The sequence below is a fragment of the Typopeltis vanoorti genome, chromosome 23 (genome assembly GCF_054136105.1).
Source record: "Typopeltis vanoorti isolate ZY-2024b chromosome 23, IOZ_Tvanoo_1.0, whole genome shotgun sequence".
Lineage (NCBI taxonomy): Eukaryota > Metazoa > Arthropoda > Arachnida > Uropygi > Thelyphonidae > Typopeltis > Typopeltis vanoorti.
In genome coordinates this window covers 35,631,202-35,654,349 of record NC_143571.1, presented here as the reverse complement: position 1 = coordinate 35,654,349, position 23,148 = coordinate 35,631,202, and the positions used below count along the sequence as shown (strand labels likewise).

Genomic DNA, 23,148 nt, shown 5'->3' with positions numbered 1-23,148 from the left:
TCTCATAACTCAGCAGTGGTTCCACTTAGTGAACAGACCAATGGCAGGCTCATCCTCACCACCAGGCAGAGCTTTTCATATCCCAGAGAAAAAGCATCCACTTTAGTGGCTCCACCTCTGTGGAACCACTTCAACAAAAGTGCATTAGTGGGAGTCACACCCAAAGGGATATCAACATTGAAGTATACAGAAGTCATATATTTCTCATATACAAATAGTCAAAAGATGTTACACCTTATTATTACAATATTCTGGATCAGAGCTAGTTTTTGAAAGTTTTTTCACTTAGTTATAAATTAAATTAAAAATGCAGAATTCAATTAAATTAAAGATTTTGATAATAAGGTGTGACATCTTTTCACTACTTATATAGATAGAAATATATGACTTCATTACTTGCATAACTTCAACCTTGCTATCAACTCTGGATCTTGCTCCTACTGATGAGTCTTCAATAAAGGTCAAAATTATCTGAGTAGTTGCTCTCCCATGATGCTTACCATTATAGACACCCAAAAGGATATGTGCTTTGCATTATGAGATACTAAGGCAATTAATGTGAAGTTATTAGCCTCTATATACAAGTAGCTTAGTCGTGAAAATACTTCACATGCAAGCCTGTTTGCTGATGAAATCAGCATGGCCATTGTTTGATTGGACAATGTCCCAGCTGGAATGACATTTCATCATGTTGCACTATCATTTTATTTTGATTTAAGTCAATACAGAATATATTTGGTCTGCTAAATCCCAGGTTGTGTCCTATCATGCAGTATCCAGATGGATACCTACTAATGAGAAAAACCACATGAAGGTGAGGATTGGCCATTAGGTCAGATGTTCCAGTTGGTTCTGCATTTCTTAACTAGCTATCCAGAAGTCTCCTCCTAGCTATCCAGCTTTAACTTTTTTTTTGTAATCAAATGTGTTAATTAACTTGGCAGATTTAGGAAAATGAAAGACAAGAAGAAGATATTTATTATGTGCACTACCATCATTGGAAATGTTCATAACTTCAACTAAAGTCTATAAATTAAAGATGCCAAGAAATTATATTCTTAGTTTAATCCTTTATCCAAGTGTAATTGCATCTGAGGTATTTCAGGACACAGGGCAACTCGTATATAGAGGATGATGACTTCGCATCATTTAGTATCCCATAATGCAGAGCACACATCCTTATGGACATGTATAATGCTATGCATTATGGGAAGAGTCACTACCTAGACTGGTTTCGACCTTTATTGAGGTGATAAAGTAAAGGGTTGCTCATCATAGGCCTAGAGCAGTTAGTATAGGGGTGCAAGAGAGCCTGATAGTATTAGGAGAAAGAAAAGACAGATATATAGCATGAGAGATAAAGAAAAGGCTTCAGCTCTTTTATATCATATAGTCAAAGGCTATCTGTTTTCCTTTTTCACCAATCTCATATAGATGAACAACCAAAAGACCTAGACCTAGAATCAGTGGTGAGCTATAAGGGGCTCGTGCGAGCCCTTTGTTAAATTTTTCTAAAATTTGCGAGCCCCCTTGTTCTGCTTGTTTACTTTTTTATTTTTTTCAAAAAAAAAAACAAAAAAAAAAAACCATAATTTTTTTAAATATATTAAGCGATAAACTCATACGGTAGCCTAACAAAAATTAGTCTATTCGGCAGTGTATAGATTATTTGGAATTATTGTTTCAACTCCTCTATAACGAATGCGCCCAAGTTTGAAAATAAAATAAGTGCATGCGCTATCTTTACCCTTCTCCCTTCTCGTAGCCAATCGTATGGTAAAACCGTTGATCATCACTTGAAGTATAAAAACCAAAGAAAATGCAGTATAACATATTGCAATATTATTATGTTTAGATAATATTTAATTTATTATTTATAGATTGTTTGTCATAAAAACTTCTATTGCAAACAAAACAAATTTATTTTGTTTATAAAAAATGTGAACTATTGCATATGTGCGATTATAAAAGATTTTATTCTTATTATATTTTGATAGTTAAAAAATGTTTTTCTTATGTAAGATAAATTAACACAGATGATTGTGTGCAAATATGTTTAGATCATGAAATATTTGTTTAAAAAATGATAGCCTTTACAGGTTGATTGGCATTTGTACACAAGCTGTACTAATAAAAGTTTTTGTGTGAAATACGGCTTTTTTTTTTTTTTTTTTTTGCTTGACGATGCAAACCCTTTGTTAAAATTTCCATAGCTCACCACTGCCTAGAATCCTAGTCTGACCACACTTTCTTGTGGCTTCCCCTGGACCCTTGAAGCTTTTGACCAAATTTCTTATGGTCCATTTCAAGGTGACTAATGTGGCAACGGCATCCAATTTTCCAATGAAGAGTCACAGAAAGAAATCAACCAATGCTACTGCATCTGGGGCAGCCGACACGTCTTAGGCTGCAGTCTGGGCTCCTGATGATAAATATACTACAAGAACTCATATTAACATTTTGCAACTCAACATCAATGGTACTCAGAGAAAAATGGATGAACTTAAATACATACTTTACAAAAACAATATCCATATTGCTTGTCTACAAGAAACAAAACTAAACAAAAATATGAACTTCAGCATCAAAGGATACACAGTTCTTAGGAAGGATAGAGAGAGAAGATCAGGTGGTGTGCTTGTTATCCATTTGAAAGACCCCAGAAATCAAATTCAAAGAAATCACTCTAAATCAATATTTAAATAATAACAGTTCAACGGAAGCTCAAGCTGTTGAAATACACCTGCCAAACCATTCTATTTCAATCACAAACGTCTACCACCCTGATAATACAAATATTGATATAGACATCATTGAAAACTAAGTGAAGCTCCAACTGATACAACCATCATACTTGGTGACTTAAAAGCAAAAAAGCCCAATGTAGGGCTCCCCCAATTTAGACCATAAAGGTCAACAATTGGAAGACCTCTTTACAGATTTGGAACTCACTAGTGTCCAATCCTCACCTTCTCGTGGTGCACCCTATTAGGTATCTACCTGGATACTGAACGAACGAGGATGGGCTGGCAATTTGGGATTTAGCCAAACAAATTGTATTCTTATTGCTTAAACCACAATATTAAATGATGGTACGACATGATAGAATTTCATGCCGGCTGGGGCATCGCCCAGTTAAACAAGGCCCCCGTTGTTTTCGCCAGGGAACCAGAGCAAACAGCGAAAAGTCAGCTACTAGAACAAATCCTAAAACACACCCCAACTCAATATCATCAGAATTGAAGATCGGTACTATCAACATAAGAAGCCTGAATGGCAAAGAAATGGAGCTAGCTGAGGAATTAGATAAGTACCAGATCGATATAATAGGGGTGACTGAAACAAAAAAATACCAAAATTGGTGAGCTCTTTCTGAGCAATAAATACAAAATGTTATATTCAGGCAATGACAATCAAGGAAAAGAAGGTGTAGCCATAGTATTCAACACAAAATATGAGGCTAATCTTCTTGAATGGCAGGCAAATATCAGAATGGGGAAATGGACAATGAGACTTATTTGTGCCTATGTCCCACAGAAGGTTCTCCTAAGGTAGAAGTAGGAATGTTTTAAGGCTTTATAAAAAGCAACTAACACAATGAAAAATGAAAAGTTGGTTCTTGTTGGAGATCTAAATAGCAGAGTAGGAAATGATTGTCAGACATACAAAAATATTTTGGGAAAATTTGGAGAAAAGAGCAAAGCTAATAATAATGGCAAATACTTGTTGGATTTCTGCTCAGAACATGGACTGGTTATTACTAATACCATGTTCCAACATAAAAATGTGCACAAATTCACATGGAGAGAAGAGGCAAGGAATAAGAAAAGTCTCATTGACTATATTATTGTTGATAGTGGTGTTTTCTCTCTGGTGCAGGACACTAGAGTGTACAGAGGATTTGAAATTTGAAGTGATCACCATTTAGTCTTAAGCAGGATAAAATTGAATTTCATATTGAAAAGAAGAACATGTAAGAAAGTTTTAAAACAAATAAAAGTTGAGCAGCTCTCAGATGTGAACTGTAAACTAAAATATATAAACATTATTCAAGAAAAAATGAAAGAGTTTGAGAACAGGAATCAAACCTTGGAGATTTCGTGGCAAGCTCTGAAGAAAACATTGATTGACCTGAGCGGCATGTGGTGAGGTTGTCTACAAGGATAGAAAAATCAGAATTTCCTGGTGGACACAGGAAGTTAAAGATGCAGTGAATGAAAAGAAGAAAGCATATCAAAAATTCCTGGCAAATAAGTCAGCTTGTGCTCTTAGAGAATACAGAGACAAATGTAAGAAAGCTAAACACTGTGTAAAACTAGCTAAACAAAAGTCATCGGAAGACTTTGGTAAGAACATAGAAAATAAATATCAAGAAGGTGGCAAGATATTCTGGAGGTTGTTGAAGAAGTTCAGAAATGGAGGAAAGAGTGCTGTAAAAGGAGTTAGAAATGATAAAGGTGATGTGAAAACTGGAGAAAAAGATATCGTTGAAGTATTTACTTCGAAAAATTGCTAAATGAAACTAGCAGTGATGAGAGCACAGTGATAAAAAAACACTGACTAGGCATGCAATCAGGAACACATATCCATGCTTGAAGTAGAAAAAGCCATTAAAAGTCTGAAATGTGGAAAGGTAGCTGGAGTAGATGATATTAGACCAGAAATGTTCAAGTATGGAGGTATAAACGTTTTACAGTGGCTACACTGCATAATTCAGAGGGCCTGGACAGAAGGACGAAATCCAGATGATTGGAGTAGAGCTCTCATAATACCCATATATAAAAGAAATAAAACTGATTGTGAGAATTACAGAGGTATTTCTGTACTGAGTGTTCCTGGTAAGTTTTATGCCACTATACTTGAGAAACGGTTGAAAAGGATTGTGGAAGAGAAGCTTGGTGAGGAACAAGCTGGATTCAGGCCAAATAGTGGCTGTCAGGATCAGATATTCACTTGACGACAAATAGTTGAAAAGTCATGGGAATATAACAAAGCTCTGTATTTAAGTTTTGTAGATCTGGAAAAAGCATATGACAAGGTGCCAAGAGAAGCTATTCAAAATGCTACAGTTGTGTGGTGTCAGTGGATCATTATATCAAGCAATACTTAGTCTTTATTTGAGTTGTAAGTCAGCAGTTAGAATTGAAGGAAGTACAGGGAGATGGTTTAATGTTAAATCTAGTGTCAGACAATGATGTACATTATCACCTCTGTTATTCATTATCTATATGGATTACATTATGAAGGAAAGTGGTATTAAACCTGATATCAAAATTGGATATGTTAATGTCAGCTCCTTGCTTTATGTGGATGATGTTATACTTCTAAATAAATCTGCTACAAGTCTGCAAGATTCCCTGACTAAATTGAATAACTCTTGTGATAGATATGGTATGAAGGTCAGCAATAACAAGTCAAAGATAATGAAAATAGGCAGAAGCATTGAAAATGTCAGCTACATTGTGAATGGAGAATCTATAGAACAAGTAAAACATTTCAGCTACTTAGGCAAGATTTTTAGTGAAGATGGTAAATTAAATATGGAAATAGACAACAGAATCAACAAATCTGGTATGGTAGGAAGTCAACTGAATAAATTTATATGGAATAAGAGAGAAATTAGTTGGAACACTAAATTAGCTGTATACAAGACAGTGTTCAAACCAGTTTTAACTTATGGATCTGAGAGCTAGGTCAGAAGTAAAACACTTGACCAAAGACTAGAGATCGCAGATATGAGAGTCCTGAGAAAGATTATAGTCGTGAACAGATGGCATCAATGGCAATATCATATTAAAAACAAGGATATTAGAAACAAGGATATTTTTTGTATTTATATTCAATACAAAACATACACAGCAAATATTGCAAAAATCAAATGCAAATATTACATTTTTAGCATCTTACATACACATTTGACATGCACGCACTTAGTCTTAAAACGTTTTAAATTTGTTTTCATTATTTCACGGCTCCCCCTCAACAAAACTAACGGCCCCAAGGGGGCCGCAGGCCACAGTTTGGGAAGCGCTGACATAAACAAAGAACCTCTTTCCAAATACCTCCATAAATCTAAACCTTACCAGACTCTGTACAAAAAAAGAATCAAAAGAAATGCTCAAGAAAAAAGGCCTAAATACTATCAACCTTCTTTCATCCTCCAAACAGGTTATTTGTTATACCGATGGATCATCAGACACCAATATGACTAATGAAGGTGCTGGTGTTCTCCTACTCCCAAAAGGTGAAAAACTTTCAATAAAAGTTGGATCTGGGAGAATTGCTTCCAATTTTACCAGCGAACTTTATGCAATGAATAAAGCACTCGAAGCCTGCTTAAAATTATCATCATCTCAACAATCAGAGAGAATTATAATTTACAGCGACTCAAGATCAGCTATGGAGGCAATCGAAAATGACAATACCAAGCTCACACAAGAAACCATCAACTCTTAAATCAACTAAATTGTTTAGGAAAAAGTTGTATTTTACAATGGATCCTGCTCATGTAGGTATTGATTACAATGAAGCAGTTGATAAATTAGCAAAAGAGGCCAGAGAACTCAACCAAGAAACTGACATAACTTTTGCTGATGCTAACACACTAGCAAAAGCTAGACTAATTCCACTGAAATCAGTGATACAACATCAAATTCCCGAAATCAATGCTGACAGAAAGACCTCCTCCACGATAGCAAGACTATGAACAGGACATTATAAAGGAATGAAAATCAATACAGATGATATGAGAACATATAGAAACTGCAACAACTGCCCTAATACTGAACTGACACCACTCACATTTTTACCTGTCCAGCAATTACAGCAGCTTTGCAAACAATAGACCCTAAACCTGAACAACAGCTCTACACAAACAAAATCACCAACATAGCAAAAGCAGTTCAAGGAGCACATGCACACATCTTCAAAGGATAAGACAACAACAACCAAAAGACCAATTGAAACTAAAGTGCAAGGATGACTGATGACTGACACCCAGATGGTTAGCCTTATCTGAGTTAAGCACCTTGAGTTGGTCTTCTCTGTCTGGGATTGCTTTCCAGTCATCCCTGCAATTGACCATAAGACCATATTGAATTAAGAGGATGGAACCATTTAAAAAACATCTCATTTCAAAAATAGACAGAATTTTATCTCTCCCTGGTGAATATTACATAATGTGGGTGGTCTTTACCACCTAGCCAAAAATTTGATATCTAGAATGCTTCTTTCTAAATATAAAAATCATTTGACTGAACAATAAAATGTCCACAGTACAATATAATAAAGCATTTGGATGTCGTAATACAGGTTTTTAAATCCAAGTTTTTTTCTAACCTTCTGTAAATGGTATTTTAATTCATTAATTACAAAAATCAAAATTCTTTTCCCATTTCTGAAAGTGCTAAAAATAAATAATAATAATTTGTTCTGTTGTAAGTAATGGAATGCCCAACCAGTGGCGCACTCAGGATTTAATCTTGGAGGGGGGGGCGAGTGCTGCTCACAGATTTAACCTTGGGGGGGGGGGTGAGTAGACGATTTGCAAATACACAGTACGCATAGTATACAACCTATGACTGAGCATTTGCAGTGATCGCTAATTCATAAGTAGGATAGAAATAGAAGACACGACACAAATAAATTAAAAAAATGAATTTTAATTAGGAAAAGATTTTTGGAAATTTTTCTAGTGTTTTTTCCTTTTCTTTGGGGGTCTTCCCCCTCTGGGTGTGCCACTGTGCCCAACACACATTATACAATCTGTTCCAAATACACGGGGCAAGAGAGAAGCTGCAGAATGCATTTTCTACTGTTTCCAATCAGTAACAGATATCACAGATTGGATATCTGATGTTAAAGTACCTCCATTTGATGGTATTAACTGGAAGGTGACCATATGCAATTCTCCATGCTAACTTAACAGGAGGAATCTAGCTTAGAGAAATGCAAGCTAGATTGCAATTCTCCAAGCTAACTTAACAGGAGAAATCTAGCACACTCATTCACAACTTTCCAAGCAAAAAATCTAGTCCTCACACCCTCTAATATAGATATGTATGCCCATTTCACAGAGCATCTGAAAACTGTTTAAAAAGTACCTTCCATTTATCAGTTCTTGATAGATATATAGTTTGGGTTAATGTATTCTAATGCTCATCTCATCTCATCCACTTGATAATGGGTTGAGTCCACTAAGAAGAAAGGTTCTCCACTTATCGTGATCTTTAGCCATCTCACTCATGACTTTATAGCTGGGTAGATAGGAATGTTCTTTCAGCAACTTTATCCAAGTACTTCTTGGTCTGCCTCTAGGTTTTTTTCTTCCTATATATCCATTCAGAGCTAAATATGGGAATCTATGAGGGGCCATTCTCTGAATATGACCAAACGATCTCAGTTGATGTTTAATTATTGTGTCTATTATATTATCTGGGAAGTTTAAATCTGCTCTGACTTGATCATTAGTCTTGTGTTCCATCCAGTGGGTGTTATTAATTTTTCTGAAGCATTTCATTTCAAATGCTTGTAGTTTCTTGATTGGCTGTTGAGTTAATCTCCAAGCTTCTGAAGCATAAGTGGCCATTGGGGTAATAATTGTTTTATATAATTTTAATTTTAGACTCGTTGGGATTTTTTTATTTTTCCATATTTTGTTTAGTTTATTCATATTGGTCCAACCTAGGTTTAGCCTGTGTTTTACTGTTTCCATATTGTTGAGGTTACTAGATATAAGATTGCCAAGATAAACATATTTATTAACTTGTTCCAGCAGATGATTTTTGAGATTTATAGAAATATTTTTCTTCTCTACCTGTCTTCATTATTTTTGTTTTATGATGATTTATTTTCATACCATAAGTTTTACAAGAGTCATTTAAAATATTAATAGTTTTTTCTAGCTGTGGTTTAGAATCTGCTAAAATAATGATATCATCTGTGTATTTTATGTGATTAATGTTGGTACCATTGATTTTTACACCTGGTTCATCAGCTATGGTTTTACAGACTTCTTCTAGGAAGATGATAAAGAGTTGAGGTGAGAGAGGGCATCCCTACATTACACCTTTCTCGATGCTGAAATCCTCGGTTTTAATGTTGTTTATTTTAACAAAAGCTTTGGTGTGTCCATAATAATTTGTAATAAATGTTAAAATATCCGAATCCATTTTTATGTTTTTAGGATAGTGATCAATTTGTTTCTATTAACTGAATCAAAGGCTTGCTTAAAATCTATAAAACAACAGATATGGGAAGGTTGTATTCCCAATATTTTTCTGCTATATTATTAATGGTGAAGATATGGTCTGTGGTGAATATATGTGGCCTGAATCCTTCTTGGTTTTCCTCTATGATTTTTTCTGTAAGCACCTGTGTTCTCTTTTGTATAATTCGATTGAATAGTTTATAACTATGACTTAAGAGTGTTATGGGTCTATAATTTTCACATATTCTTTTGTCTCCTTTTTTGTGAATTGGTATAATAATTCCTGTTTTCCAGTCAGTTGGGATTACTCCAGTGTAAAGAATTTGATTAAATAAATTCATTAAGAAATTAATAGCTTCCTTGCCACCATATTTCCATAGTTCTATAGATATTTCATCTTTACCCGTAGCTTTTGAAAGTTTCATTTGGTTTATTCCATTTATAATTTCTGCTGGAGTTATGGGTGGTGCCTTTTCATATATCATCTTTTTTGTTATACTTTCCTCCTCCTGTTCTTTTTGAAATAATGTTTGATAGTAGTCCTTCCAAATTATTTTAATATTTTGTATTGACCCAGTTTCTAGATTGTTTTTATCTTTCATTGTTAATGGTTTATCTTTATAGATCTTAGTTAATTCTTTGATAATTTTGTATACTGTTTTATTATCAATTCTTTTATTAGCTTGTTTTCTTCGCACAGTTTTGCTTTTTCCTCCAAACAGTTATTTTTGGCAGATGTGCACATTTTATCAATTTTGTTTTTAAGATTCTTATAATGTTGTTTATTTTCTTCTGTATTTTTTATATTTAATATATGCTTTGCTGTTCTTTTTTCTTCTAAAGTATTTAGAATTTCAGGGGTTATCCATTCATGATTTGGTCTTGATGTTGTACCAAGTATGTTTCTTGCAGTACTTGTAACAATTTTTTTACCTTCATTCCATGTATTTCCTATATTGTCATAGGAAAATTTTCTAAACTCATTTCTTATTAGCGTCTGATAGTTATCTTGCATAGATTTCTCTTTCAGTTTTGACAGGTCCACTTTGTTGATAGGAGCTTGTGATTTACGATACTTGAATTTTAGTGTTGCTGCAAGCAGTTCCTGGTCAGTGTCGAAGTCTGGAGTTTTTAAAGTTCTCACATTCTGCACTGATGATTTCCAGTTGCATTTGATTAGAATGTAATCAATACAGTTCTTTATTGTACCATCTGGTGAAGTCCATGTATATTTGTGGGAAGGTCTATGGAAAAAAAAGGGTATTACAGATAAATAGATTGTTTGCTTTACAAAATTCTAATATTCTTTCTCCTCTTTCATTTCTGTTATCAACTCCGAACCTGCCCATCACATTCTCCATGCCTGGGGTAAACTTCCCAATTTTGGCATTAAAATCACCCATCACTATTAATATATCTTTCTTATTGGTCTTGTCTATTAGATTATCATAGAAGGTGATTTTTTCATCTTCATGTGACTGGTCAGGGACGTAGATTTGAATTCACCTGTAAAGTGAACATTTTTTTCTTTACCTTTTAATCTGATAGTGATCATTCTTGAGCCATGTGGTTCTATGGCCATGACTGCATTTTGTAGCCTATTGTTCACTAAAATGGCGACTCCTTCTCTATGTATATTGTCCTCTCTGCCCGAGTAGAATAGCTTTCCTGAATTTAGGTTTATAACTCCTTCTTCTATCCAATGGGTTTCAGCCAAGCCTACAATGTCCCATGTAATCCTAGCAAGTTCTTTTTCCATCAAATTTATTTTCTCAGGTTTTAACAGTGTCCTTGTATTTAAGGTTAAGAGATGCAAAACTCTATTGGCTGACCACATACTAAACTTTTCGGCTGCTCCCTGTGATCTAGGATCAGTCGCGTTGGTTTCCTCGGATGCAGTAATATTCTCTTGAACACAGTGGAGACTCCTGATTCATAGGGTTGAATGGCAGAATAATGCAGCCGGCTTGCCACTCCTCTGCTGCATCCTTTGGTCCATGACTCCTTATTCTTTATTCGGAGCAACCCGTTGGGGTTTCCTCATCTGCCACCCAAGGGAAGCACCTAGTAGGAGTCAGGTCTCCCCCAGGTTTCTGATGCTACTATCAGATAATACAGTGATCAGGTTTGGTGATCAGTGTGGTATTACAATATGTGATAAAATATAATAAATGTTACCTGATGTATATCGTCATACAAGATTTACAATGATTTATATATCTGCGGACTACTATCTATTTACAGTCTGCAGACTGTAAATAGATAGTATGTTATGTTTTGTATTTTAATGTTTTGATGCATTATATAAATTTTGAATACTAGATGCTTTTTATGAAGTATATTGATAATGTGGAATGTAATTTTAATAATGTATATTGATGTTGTGTTTTAGTTGATTCTACTTAAAATGCTATTTTGATATTTCATTTGATATTTCTGCATTTTAGGCATAGCTGCTATTGTGGTTCCAGTCCTAGTTTTACTATTACTTCTAGTCACAGCCCTTGCTCTATTTATATTTATAAGGCACAAACAAAAGTAAGCAAACTATATTTGATAATTTGACAATCATTTTATTAATGTGTTCGTTCTGGTTAGAACAATTCATGATACATGTTTTGCCATGCACTGACTGTCATTGCTACCTTTCTTGATGTATCAGTATTAGTAATTTAATAATAATTAATATTCAATTATTATAATAAAGTAATTAAACTCTTAGAAGTTGGAACCATCAAAAAATGGACTGTTGAAAGTAGTGCAGCAAAACTTTATGTGTGTGTGTGTGTGTGTGTGTGTGTGTGTGTGTGTGTGTGTGTGTGTGTGTGTGTGTGTGTGTGTGTGTGTGTGTGTGTGGTTTAAAATATGTAGGGAAAAATATGTGTGCTAATAATAGCAATAATAAAGTCACAAAAAACAGTTTTAAAAATACCTATACTCTGAGAAACATTAGTAAAATCATAGCTACTGTTTGTGAATATAAGCATTAAAAGTTTGTAACATTGGCCATTGACACTATGGCTCACTGATCTTGATGGCCAAGTGGATAGCAGCATATCCCACTGTGGGCATGAAATTGGTGTTTGTGAATGTTTTAAGTGGTATATGAATTTCATCATATAGTGTGAAAACATCACCTTGCTTATTAGAAGTAACTGAATTAGTTTGAAAAAGAGCAGGGTAGCTCTTTTTTTCCAGATAGCCAATCTATAACACCATTCTTAGTATTATAGTTTACAACCACATGTTGAAGGGAAAACACACATTTAGAGATAATAATTACTAACTAAATTTATTTAGCTAAAGACACAGTAAAGGCAGGAACCTACAGTCTAGCTGGACCGGTCATGTGTGGGTTCAGTGATGGAAACTCACTGAAGGTCTCAAAATAATGGTCTCCCATGTTTTAGGTAAAGTGAGGAAGCTGAATTTGTTCAAATTTCGTGAATCTTGTAATGCTGCAGCAGATTTTAGAAATCTTTCTGATTTATGTCTTTTCCTGTATAAAAGGAAGAGATTATTTTTCATTGAAAAAATACTTCCATTTATTTATCCAACTCTGGCTTTGTAGTTTAGCATGTTATTTTTTCCTAATTGGAACATCTATATACTTTTCTACTTCCACAGTTAGTACATCATGATTACTGTCACCAATTCATGGCAAAATAGTCATCATTTAAGCATATTTTTTGAGCTTTCCATGCACTGTTGATATTGTTCTCATGCAGCAACTTATACCATGGGACCGAACATTGGTATTCTCCTGAGTCTGCCATAATTTCTAGCTTTATAGTTTAGCATGTTACTTTTCCTAATTGGAATATCCATCATTCATATACTTTTCTGCTTCCAGGTCAGTACAGCATGATCACTGTCACCAACATCCTTAACTGAGATCCCTTTCTGACACTGTGATCAAATCTAACATTCTTTGATCTTAAGTCCCTTCTTTCACATACTGCTTGAGAAAGATGTCTCACAACATGAGTTTTCTTTATTACCCAATCAGTGTTCAGATAATATAAGTTACCTGTAATGATTACTTATTTACTACCCATTAGGGTAATTTACCAATGTATTTCATCATCCCCAGGAACTGAACCACCGGGTCTGTAGCAAAACCTCACCGTATATTTCATCATGTTAAGATGAAATATATGGTGAGTGTTACTTCACACCAGATAGCCTCAAATGCACTGCAACATACAACATTATTATTGTTACTGCTTTCATGTGTTTCTATCCTAACTGGACTCAAATCATCTGATATCATTAATAGTGTCCCCCTCCCCTCCTTTCCTATTTCTGCTTCCTAAAAATACTATGTCCATTACACTTGATTCCAGTTAATACAACTTATTCTGAAAGCCAGGTTTCACTAATGTCAGCAATTTTCTTATTCCATGATATATTCACCAAAGCAAAAATATTAAACAATAAAATGAATATCAAATGCTTTGCCTAGAAGAAAAGAATAGGCATCAGAATTAGTGGTGGTGGTTGGCACAAATGACTTGGATAGTGAGATAAAGAATGTGAAAAGGGATTTGTTTGTAGGAGGTGAAGAATAATAGTGTCATTAGGAAAGTGATTAATTTGTTGCCCAGAGATGATAATAGTACAGCGTGAAGAAGAGCAATAATACTGAATGACAAGATGGCTGAATTGTCATTCAGTATTGAAGGATTGCATTTGAATGGGTTTCGTATTGGGCATTTGGAGTGATTGTTGTTTGCTAAGAGTGATTGTTGTTTGCTAAGTTGTTTGCACAGAGTTTATATGAAATTAGCATAGCTAAGTTGGAAGTTTCTCCACTTCATTATAATATAAATTAAAGATGCCAGAAATTATATTCTTGGTTTAATCCTTTATCCAAGTGTAAGCAAACAAAGTGTGTGCCTGAAGTAATTTCAGGACTGGGCAACTCGTATATAGAAGCTAATGACTTCACATACTAAGGCAAGTGATGTCGACAGGAAGAAGATGGATACAAAGGCGAGAAAGTGATTATGGCAGGGCAGAGTGATGCAATGCAAAAAAGGTTAGGATGATAAGCATATGAATGAAAATAAGAGTCAGGATCAGGGAAACAGAGATGGTCAGATGATTTGGTGTGAAGTTGAGATCATAGAATAGTACATCTAATAGGATGTTGTTATAGGCCAAGGAATGTAGAGAGAACGCTGATTGTAAAATGTTTAAACAAATTAGTGGGGCAAATAAAAGGAAGGCAATCCTAATGGGAAACTTTAATTACAGGAATATAGAATAGAAGAAAGAGATAGTGTGTGGTAATAAGGAGAGTGACCTTGTTGAGTTTCTATGGGATAACTACTTAAGGCATGATGAACAAATATGTAGCAAACAGATGCATTAAGAATATAAACTGAAGGCCAGAAAAGTTACAAGCATGGTTAAAAACAAAAAAAAAAAGAAGAATATGAGAGGAGATTAGCCAGTCAGATCAAAGATAATTCAGAAGAATTTGTCTGCTATGTGGCAAACAAGAGAAAAAATAATTACAATAATAATACTACAAGAGGTAGAAGAGTAACCATCACAAATGATAGTGGAATTATTTAATGAACTCTTCATCAGTGTATATCATACTGGTGTAAATGATGCTGTGCAGCATGTAGAAGAGAAGCAAGTATCAGAAGAATTAAAGGTAAAAGAATCAGAAGTGTAGCAAGATTCTTCTTCTTATTATTATTATTATCCTAAGACCCCATAGAGTCAAAGACTCATCTTGTGGGTGTTGTTTGGATTAGATGCTAATAAGGCTGTGGGAATGGATGACATATCACCATGTATACTTAAGGAATGTGGAAATGAGTTAAATATGCCCTTGACTTGGTTATTTAATACAACTCTTACAGAAGGGAAGATTCCTAAGGAGTAAAAAGAAATCAAAATAGTACCTCTCCACAGCATGGTTCGAGGACAGAAGTTTCCAATTATAGATTGGTCTGTATATCTGCATTTGCAATCAAAGTGTTGGAAAAATTGCTTAGGAATAGAATACAGGATTGGGTTTGATGGACATAAGATTCACTATGATGGTCAGCATGCATGTGCTTGTGAAGGGAAGGTCTTGTTTTAGCAATCTGCTTACATTTAATGATAAAGTGATGAATGTGTTGGATAAGAAGGATTCGTATACAGTGATTTTCTTGGACTTTGCAAAGGCATTTGATAGATTACTATGACAGATCAGTGTTTAAGCTGCAGAAGATGGGATTGGATAACAGATTGGTTAGACTGATTGAAGATTGGCTTTTTGAATGATACCAGTAAATTGTGTATGATGGAGCACTGTCTCAGAAAAGGAAGGTGACCAGTGACATGCCTTAAGGTTCTGTTCTTGGGCCACTACTGTTTAACTTGTTTGTTAATGATATTTCATGTGCATTGACTGGGAATTTTCAAATGTTTGTTGATGATGTTGATGTAGAATGATCAGGAGTATTGCTAATGTTAATTCTTCTACAGGAATTTTTAGCTTGGACAGATGAGTGCAGAGTTGTTGGTGGGTACATTGCTGGAGTACACTGTGAATCCAGGAAATGTAAATAAATTTAAAATTCCATATGGTAGATATGTTGCTAGTTGAGTGGAGCCTCTCATGATGAGTCTGTTGACTCCTTAGAAATTGCTATAATGATAATGATAATAATTTATAGGAAAAATTATGAAAAGAGTATTGATCTAATAAATCAATTATTAAAGATGATAGTTATAAGCAATAACTAGTTCAAAATGTTAAGATGAATCCAAAAAACTTTTATAAATATGTAAAAATAGGTAAGATTAACAGAAATTAATTAAGCATAACCAATTTGTCTGGAACAATTTTGAATGATCCATCTTGCAGAAGAATTTAATAAATATTTTTCAAATATATGTATGATAATAGTTGATTAGAAGAGAAAATATGAGTTGAAGGACAGATTCACCGAATTATTATAATACAGGAGGAGGAAACATTTGTTACCTTAAATCATTTGCCATTTGATAAGGTTGAAGGTAAGGATTCTGTCTCCCCCTTTGTAGTAAATTGATGTATGTTAGGTTATTTAATCCACTTTTAGTCATCTTCAATGAGCCACTGGGAATAGTTCCTTCTAATTGGAAGTTTGCAAGAGTTATTCCATTTCATAAGAGCAGGCTATCATATAAAGTGGGGAATTATAGACCAGTAAGTTTTCTTTGTGTTATAGATAAAGTAATCCACAATATTTTTGACAGGAATCACAAGCATGCCAGAGATGGTTTTATTTACTTATCTGCTTATTTTATATGAAGAGATCATGAGAGAAATAGACCAAGGTTATGGCTATGATATTATTTATTTGGATTTAGTGAAGCCTGTGATAGCATTCCACATAAGAGCTACTGATTAAAATGCACTAGATAAGTATTGATGATTATCTAATAGGATGAATGGAAAACTAGTTGACTTATAAATGACAGAAAGTAGTTTAGTATCCTTAGTGTTAGGATTCTTGTTGTTTAATAGATTCATTAATGATTTGGGTTCAAATATTAAGAGTAAAATTTCTTTCATTGCTGAGGATGTGAAGTTGGGCAGAGTAGCCAGTGGTTCAGATGGCATAAATTCTTTGCAGGATGATCTTAAAACATTGTAAGATTGAATGAGGAAGTGGAGTTTGAAATTTAACACAGACAAATGTAAGTATATCTGATTCAGTAAGAAGATAATATTAGATGAATATAAATTAAATGGAGAGTCTTTAGAAAAAGTTGATGAATACAGAGGATTTGTGTATTTTGGTTGATAGAAAATTTAAATTCAGGAATCATATTGGTAAGACAATTAGTAAAGCTTGGCTGTTTGTGGGGATAATTAAAAGAGGCTTCAGTTGTAGCAGACAGGAAGAACTGATACCATTACAAGCCTTTGGTAAATCTTAATGAACATCAAGAAAATAGATGTTCGAAGATTGACTAATGGAGATTGTAGGGATAGAAGGTATTCAAAGACTGTCTAATGAAGATTGTAGGCATAGAAGTTATTCAAAGACTTCTAATGAGGATTTATAATGACAATTATGAGAATTGCTTAGTTAATTGGCATCTGATGAATTTATTATTATTATTATTATCCTGGCCTCCATGGAGTCAAAAGACTCATCATGGGAAGTTGTTTTTAGGAAATACAAAGTCTATCATACCACTCCTTGAACACCCATTAACCGTCCCCACTCCACCCACTCTCTCAGCAATGCATTCCAAGGTTCAGCCACCCTCCACACAAAGAAACCACTCCTCACCCTCTTGCACTCAGCCTCCTTTCGTAACTTCCAGGGATGGCCCCTTGTCATCGCTCCTTCCTGCTGTTCCACCAAGTGAAAGAACTACAGTAGACAGAGAGAAGAAGAATTGAGATTTAATTGATGTTTGTTTATAAGTTCATTCAGGGCATATACAAAATGGCCCATAAGTCACAAAGGTTTTTAAACATTCAATAACTTTATTTATTTATTAATTACTTTTATCCTTTTTCGTATAATGAAATACAGAACCCAGAGGTTTTTTTGTTTTTTTTTTAATTTGTTATGAGTATTCACATTTTAAACCCCCTTCATGACTTATGGGCCACCCTATATAAGATAAATAGCAGGAGTTGTCTTCATTTTTCCAAACCATGCTCTACTACATAATAAGAAGATGGTAAAGAAAACAGTTAGTACAGATATATGAAGTTCATTTTTTACTGCTAAGTAAAAAAAATAATAATAATTAAAAAATTTTAAATAAAGAGGAAAAAATGAGAAATTGAATATGTAGAAGAAGATAAGCTGAGTGAATTTGCACAATCCATTCTATATGTTCACTGGTGGTGAAATTTATGGTATGCATATTGGTTGTCCAGAGTAGTGATTAGTCAGTATGTATTCAACTGCTATTCTGTTTATTTTATTATTTTTTTTCCCATTCTTATATTCAACATTCCAAAATCTAGAGACAATCACTTACCTCTGCACCTTCTCTAACCTTTCTATATCATACAGATATCTGGGTGACCAGATCCATGACAGAAATCTAAATGTGCTCTGATTATCCCCTTATATAATCAGGCTATCATCTCTTTTTTTTTTTACTTATCAGTGTCCTTCTCATGGCAGCAATTTCTTATAACTTTTACAATGATGGATCAGAAGCTGAAACACTTCCAGATTTCTCACCTCCTGGAGCAAAGCTTTCCTCCACTACAATTCATCTTGTTCCATCTTCTCTGACCAAAGTGCATGACTTTATATTTAACAAAATTGAACTTATATCCTCATTTATCTATTCAACTTACCAATCTATTCAAATATCCTTTGTAACAAAATCACATTGAAGCTTCCTAAAATTTGCATCCAAATTTAGCATTATTAGCAAATTGAATATGTCCTCTCAGACATTGAACTATATCATGAATATATTCATTAAACAACAGATATTCATAGACAGAACCTTGTGGTTATCCTTGCTTGTCACCTTTTCGTTTCAAGACATTGCACTCTGGTACACAACTCACGTGAGTGGGTTTATTATAGTGGCATTTGCCATAATGAGAGTTAAATGTATAACTGAAATTCTAACAATATTAGGATGTGTATAGTTTTCAGTTACTCATTTAAATAATATCAGATAACAATTGTATAAATCAAAATGTGCTTGATCTGTTGTATCTATATATAGCAGATTAAACACATTTTGATTAGCATCTTGAACTCAATGTTTTCATCATCCTTACATATATTTTTATTATTATTATTACAGCAATTCCTCGATTATCTGACCTTAGTAGGAAATCAATTTGCTGCACAGATAATTGAAGGTTCAATTAAAAGGTACAGTTACATGGTACTGTACCAGATATATAAAAGTTGGTTGACACAATATGTTCAAAGTTGGTTCACACAATAATAACTCATTCCAGAATCATTTCAGATAACAAATCAGAGTACTTGCACATCCATGGAGTCCTTAGAACTCACAAGGTCCATGGTAATCCATATAGTTCTTATCATGCCATTCATTAAACTCATTTAACAAATCAACTAATCAATACTCCCTCACAGTGAATCTCCAAACTCACAGAACAAATTTTTCCTCCTCTTTGTTCATTCCTTCCATTACTGTCCTCTGGAACAGTCTGCCATCGTATGTGCATTCCAAGGAGTACAAGCCACAGCTCTTTAAGATAAATTTTAACAAGCTCCTTCTTGCCACAGTACTATTGCACTATAGCTTGACTAACCTTTCATGGATGGATTCTCATAAAAAAATCACCTTCCATTCCATCCAGAAGTCCATTTCACACATTTATTACTTCCTAAGCAAAAAATCTTGTTCTAGCATCCTTGCTAATACACTGTTACCTGGGCATTCTGAAGAAGGTGTACCATTTCTTAATCCTCTCCATATCTTCCTTCTCTCAAAAGCCAGGCAACCAAATTTGAGCACATTAGTTCAGATGTTATTGTGTTAAGACAAAAGAGGGAGAGAGACAATACCTTCCTTATTCTATTTTCTTCAGTGTCTTTCTCACTATCCAAGTTATCCATTGTGCTGTTTTTATCTCATCTCATCATCATTCCTCAGCACATCAGGCTCAATAACCAGCAGTCTCCATATCTTAATCAGTGTGAAAGTGATGTCCTTAGGTTAGAAATTGGAAAATCCTTTGAATCTTAAGAGTTTTTCAGCTGAAGGTGAGTTAGCTAGCTTCAGACAGAAGTGGCAGGGTTTTTTTCTCCCAGATTCTCCAGGTTTTCATGACACAAAACAAACAAACCAGCCAGAAGAACACATGCAATTAACAGACATAATACATTGGCTTCATAACCTTAGTTGCTTTATCTATAATTCAGAGCAACAAACCATCCAACCAAGTTTCTTGGCCTGTCACAGCCAAGTAACTTGTGGTAATATAATGAGATATATTGATCACCTTTGCATTACTCCCACTGAACTTACCTTCCCCCTTGTCCACACTCACCCTCAAATCCCTGGCCTCATCAGTTTTCCTAGAGCAACAAACAAAAAGTTCATTTCCATCTATGAAATAACAGCTTGGGACTTTTCATTGAAAAATGTATGACTTTATTAAATATATGACGAGCCAAAGGCTTCAATTCGGCAACATAACTTATTTAAGTTAAGGGATATTGCATCCCATATTGTTTCTTAGCCGAATAAGAAACTCAAAGAGTTTCATGCCGAATATAGAAACTATATATAAATATAAAGTTCAGCGATTCCAAGCGTAATTGTTTCTTAACTAAATAAGAAACTCAAAAAGTTTCATGCTGAATATAGAAACTATATATATAAATATATATAAAGTTTGGCGATTCCAAGCGTAAGAAAATACCTGGATAGTGCAGCAACTAACTTAAGGTAGTGCAAGCTGAGGCAACTCATAGCAAAGGTGGAGCAAGCTCCGATCACTATTCTTGATATTTACCCATAATGGGAACTTAGCTCCTAGGAGCTGTATTACTGTTCTACATTATGAGAGAAGGTCACTACCCAGACCGGTTTCAACCTATATTGTTGAGGTCTCATCAGTGAGTAGGTAGACCTAGTTAATAATAATAATACCAAGTTTGTAGCAAACAGAACTTACATCCCTTCTATGAGAATTGCCAAGAGGTGTCCTAATAAGTTACTAAATATATGAAGAGCCAAAGGCTTCAATTCGGCTTCAATTCCGAATAAGAAACTCAAAGAGTTTCATGCCGAATATAGAAACTATATATAAAGTTCAGCGATTCCGAGCATAAGCAAATACCTGGATAGTGCAGCAACTGACCCTTAAGGTAGTGCAAGCTGAGGCAACTCATAGCAAAGGTGGAGCAAGCTCCGATCATTATTCTTGATATTTACCCATAATGTGAACTTAGCTCCTAGGAGCTGTATTACTTTATACTTCGCCATGTTAAACTGGTAGCCATTATATATTATCCTTAGTTCACATTTCCAGTCTGTTTAGTTATCCTGCTGAATCTTTATATCATCTTAACTTTCCTTTAAATCATTGCCTGCATTTTTGATGTATGAATTAAATACAAGGCCTTTCAGTACAACACTAATCACCTGCCCTCTCCTGGGTTCACTTTTCCTCCATATAGTATTCTTTGATGTTCCATCAGCCAGCATCATATTCATCCCCCATTTGCTCTAGTTTATGTAACAAAGTTTCATGTGTATGCTGTCAGATACCTTTGCAGAATCCCATACGATCATAATATAGCCATTTCCTTTATCCAACTCAGTTGTTACTTGATTATAAAAAACATGAAAAGATTACTAGCATGCTGCCTCCTCCAGATCCCACTATTCACTCTTTTCTATTTCTGCCTTTTACCAACTTCTCCAATACCTGACATCACTCCTGAGATACTGATAGGTTGATAATTTGCTACTTCTTGGGGCCTTCTTTATTCATAAAACAATATTTTCCTCATTCCGTTTCCTTGAGACTTTACCAGAACTGAGGCTTAATTAAACTGCCTAGTTAGAGGTAATGCTAATTCTTTTGCACATTCTTGTAATAGAGTGATTAATATCCCGTCTTATCCCCACAGTTGTGTTTGCATCAAGATTCAATAACCTCTGTTCCCCATGTTTTCCTGTCATATCTGTCATTGCAATCTGTTCACCTGGATAACAGATCCCTTGTAAAATGGTCACTCAGTAACCGAACTATTTCATCTGCTTTGTCACTTTTCTACTGTCAGCACTTGTTAAGGTTATCCACCCATAGTAAATTTTCCTTTTAACTTGCCACAAAGAAAAAGAACTATTTTTGATTTCCTTTGGCTTGTTCAACTAATTTTCTTTCAAAATCTCATCTGCTTTTACCTTCCTTATTGGTTTCTTGGATGTGCTTTGTACTACTCATGAGCTGCTGATCACCTTTTTCTGTGTATACTATCTACAAACTTTTTTTTTTCTGCAAATCCTTCTTAATGATACTCATCCATCTAACTCCTACCTGATTTTTTCTCTTGACTCTAGGTATACAGTCTGTCTGATACTGCTTTCTTCAAATATACCTTCACCATCTCTCTCTCTCTCTCTCTCTCTCTCTCTCTCGCATCTCTATCATCTTTATTTTCCAGATGCTTAAAAAGTTCTCTGATGCCATAGCATCACTCCTCAGCTTGTCATAATCACCTGCTCTGTAATTCCACATAATGACCCCCTCTTAACTGAAAATTCCATATGTCTGACATTCTCCTAGATCAAGATCTCATTATCACTTTCCCCGATCAGAGACGACGGCCATCTTGGTTACTGAAAAATTCTCTGATGCCGTTACCAGATTCGGCACTCTTGAGTACTGTCTCTTCCATTACATGCTCTCTCTCTCTCTCTCTCAAGTAATTATCTCCTTTCAGCTGCATAAATTCAGTTTTCTTCTCTCCCTGTGACTTTTTTTATATGGTATATTCGTACTATGGATTAACTGTTCCTCTCTTTCCAGTATAAAATCCTGTAGCTGCCCATCCCCACATAATAATTACTTGCCCTGAATGCATTGTACCAGTTTACAATGCATGCCATCCACATTCTCCCTTGTAACCTCCTGGACAATAGCAGTAGCCAACTATATATTTAATCCTGTTTCCTCTGTCCTTTGCTGCATAACATCATGCGCTCATCAAATACACTTTGCATCCCTATCTTCCTCTGAACTACATTCCTGTTTGGCTTCAACTGTTCTGCTATCATTAGCAAAATCCCTCTCCAGTCCTCTTCTCTCTGTTCTCTGAAAATACTACACCCTTAATATCTATCCTAATATACCCATCCTTATATACCCATTAATAGTCCAGATGCTCCTGGCATACACAAACTGCAGTATCTCCACTTTGGCCTATAGTGGAGATACTAACCTCCTCCCCCACGCTTTGTAT

At 34.7% G+C, this 23,148-nt stretch overlaps 1 protein-coding gene across 1 annotated transcript in view; it reads left to right on the top strand.

Annotated features, from left to right (window-relative positions):
• Window positions 1-23,148, top strand: part of mgl (low-density lipoprotein receptor-related protein megalin) — an 890,817-nt gene that overhangs the window by 840,851 nt on the left and 26,818 nt on the right. The window contains exon 77 of the mRNA XM_090412774.1: window positions 11,656-11,746. Coding sequence (XP_090268900.1) covers window positions 11,656-11,746 — 91 coding nt within the window. The remainder of the gene's footprint in view (window positions 1-11,655; window positions 11,747-23,148) is intronic.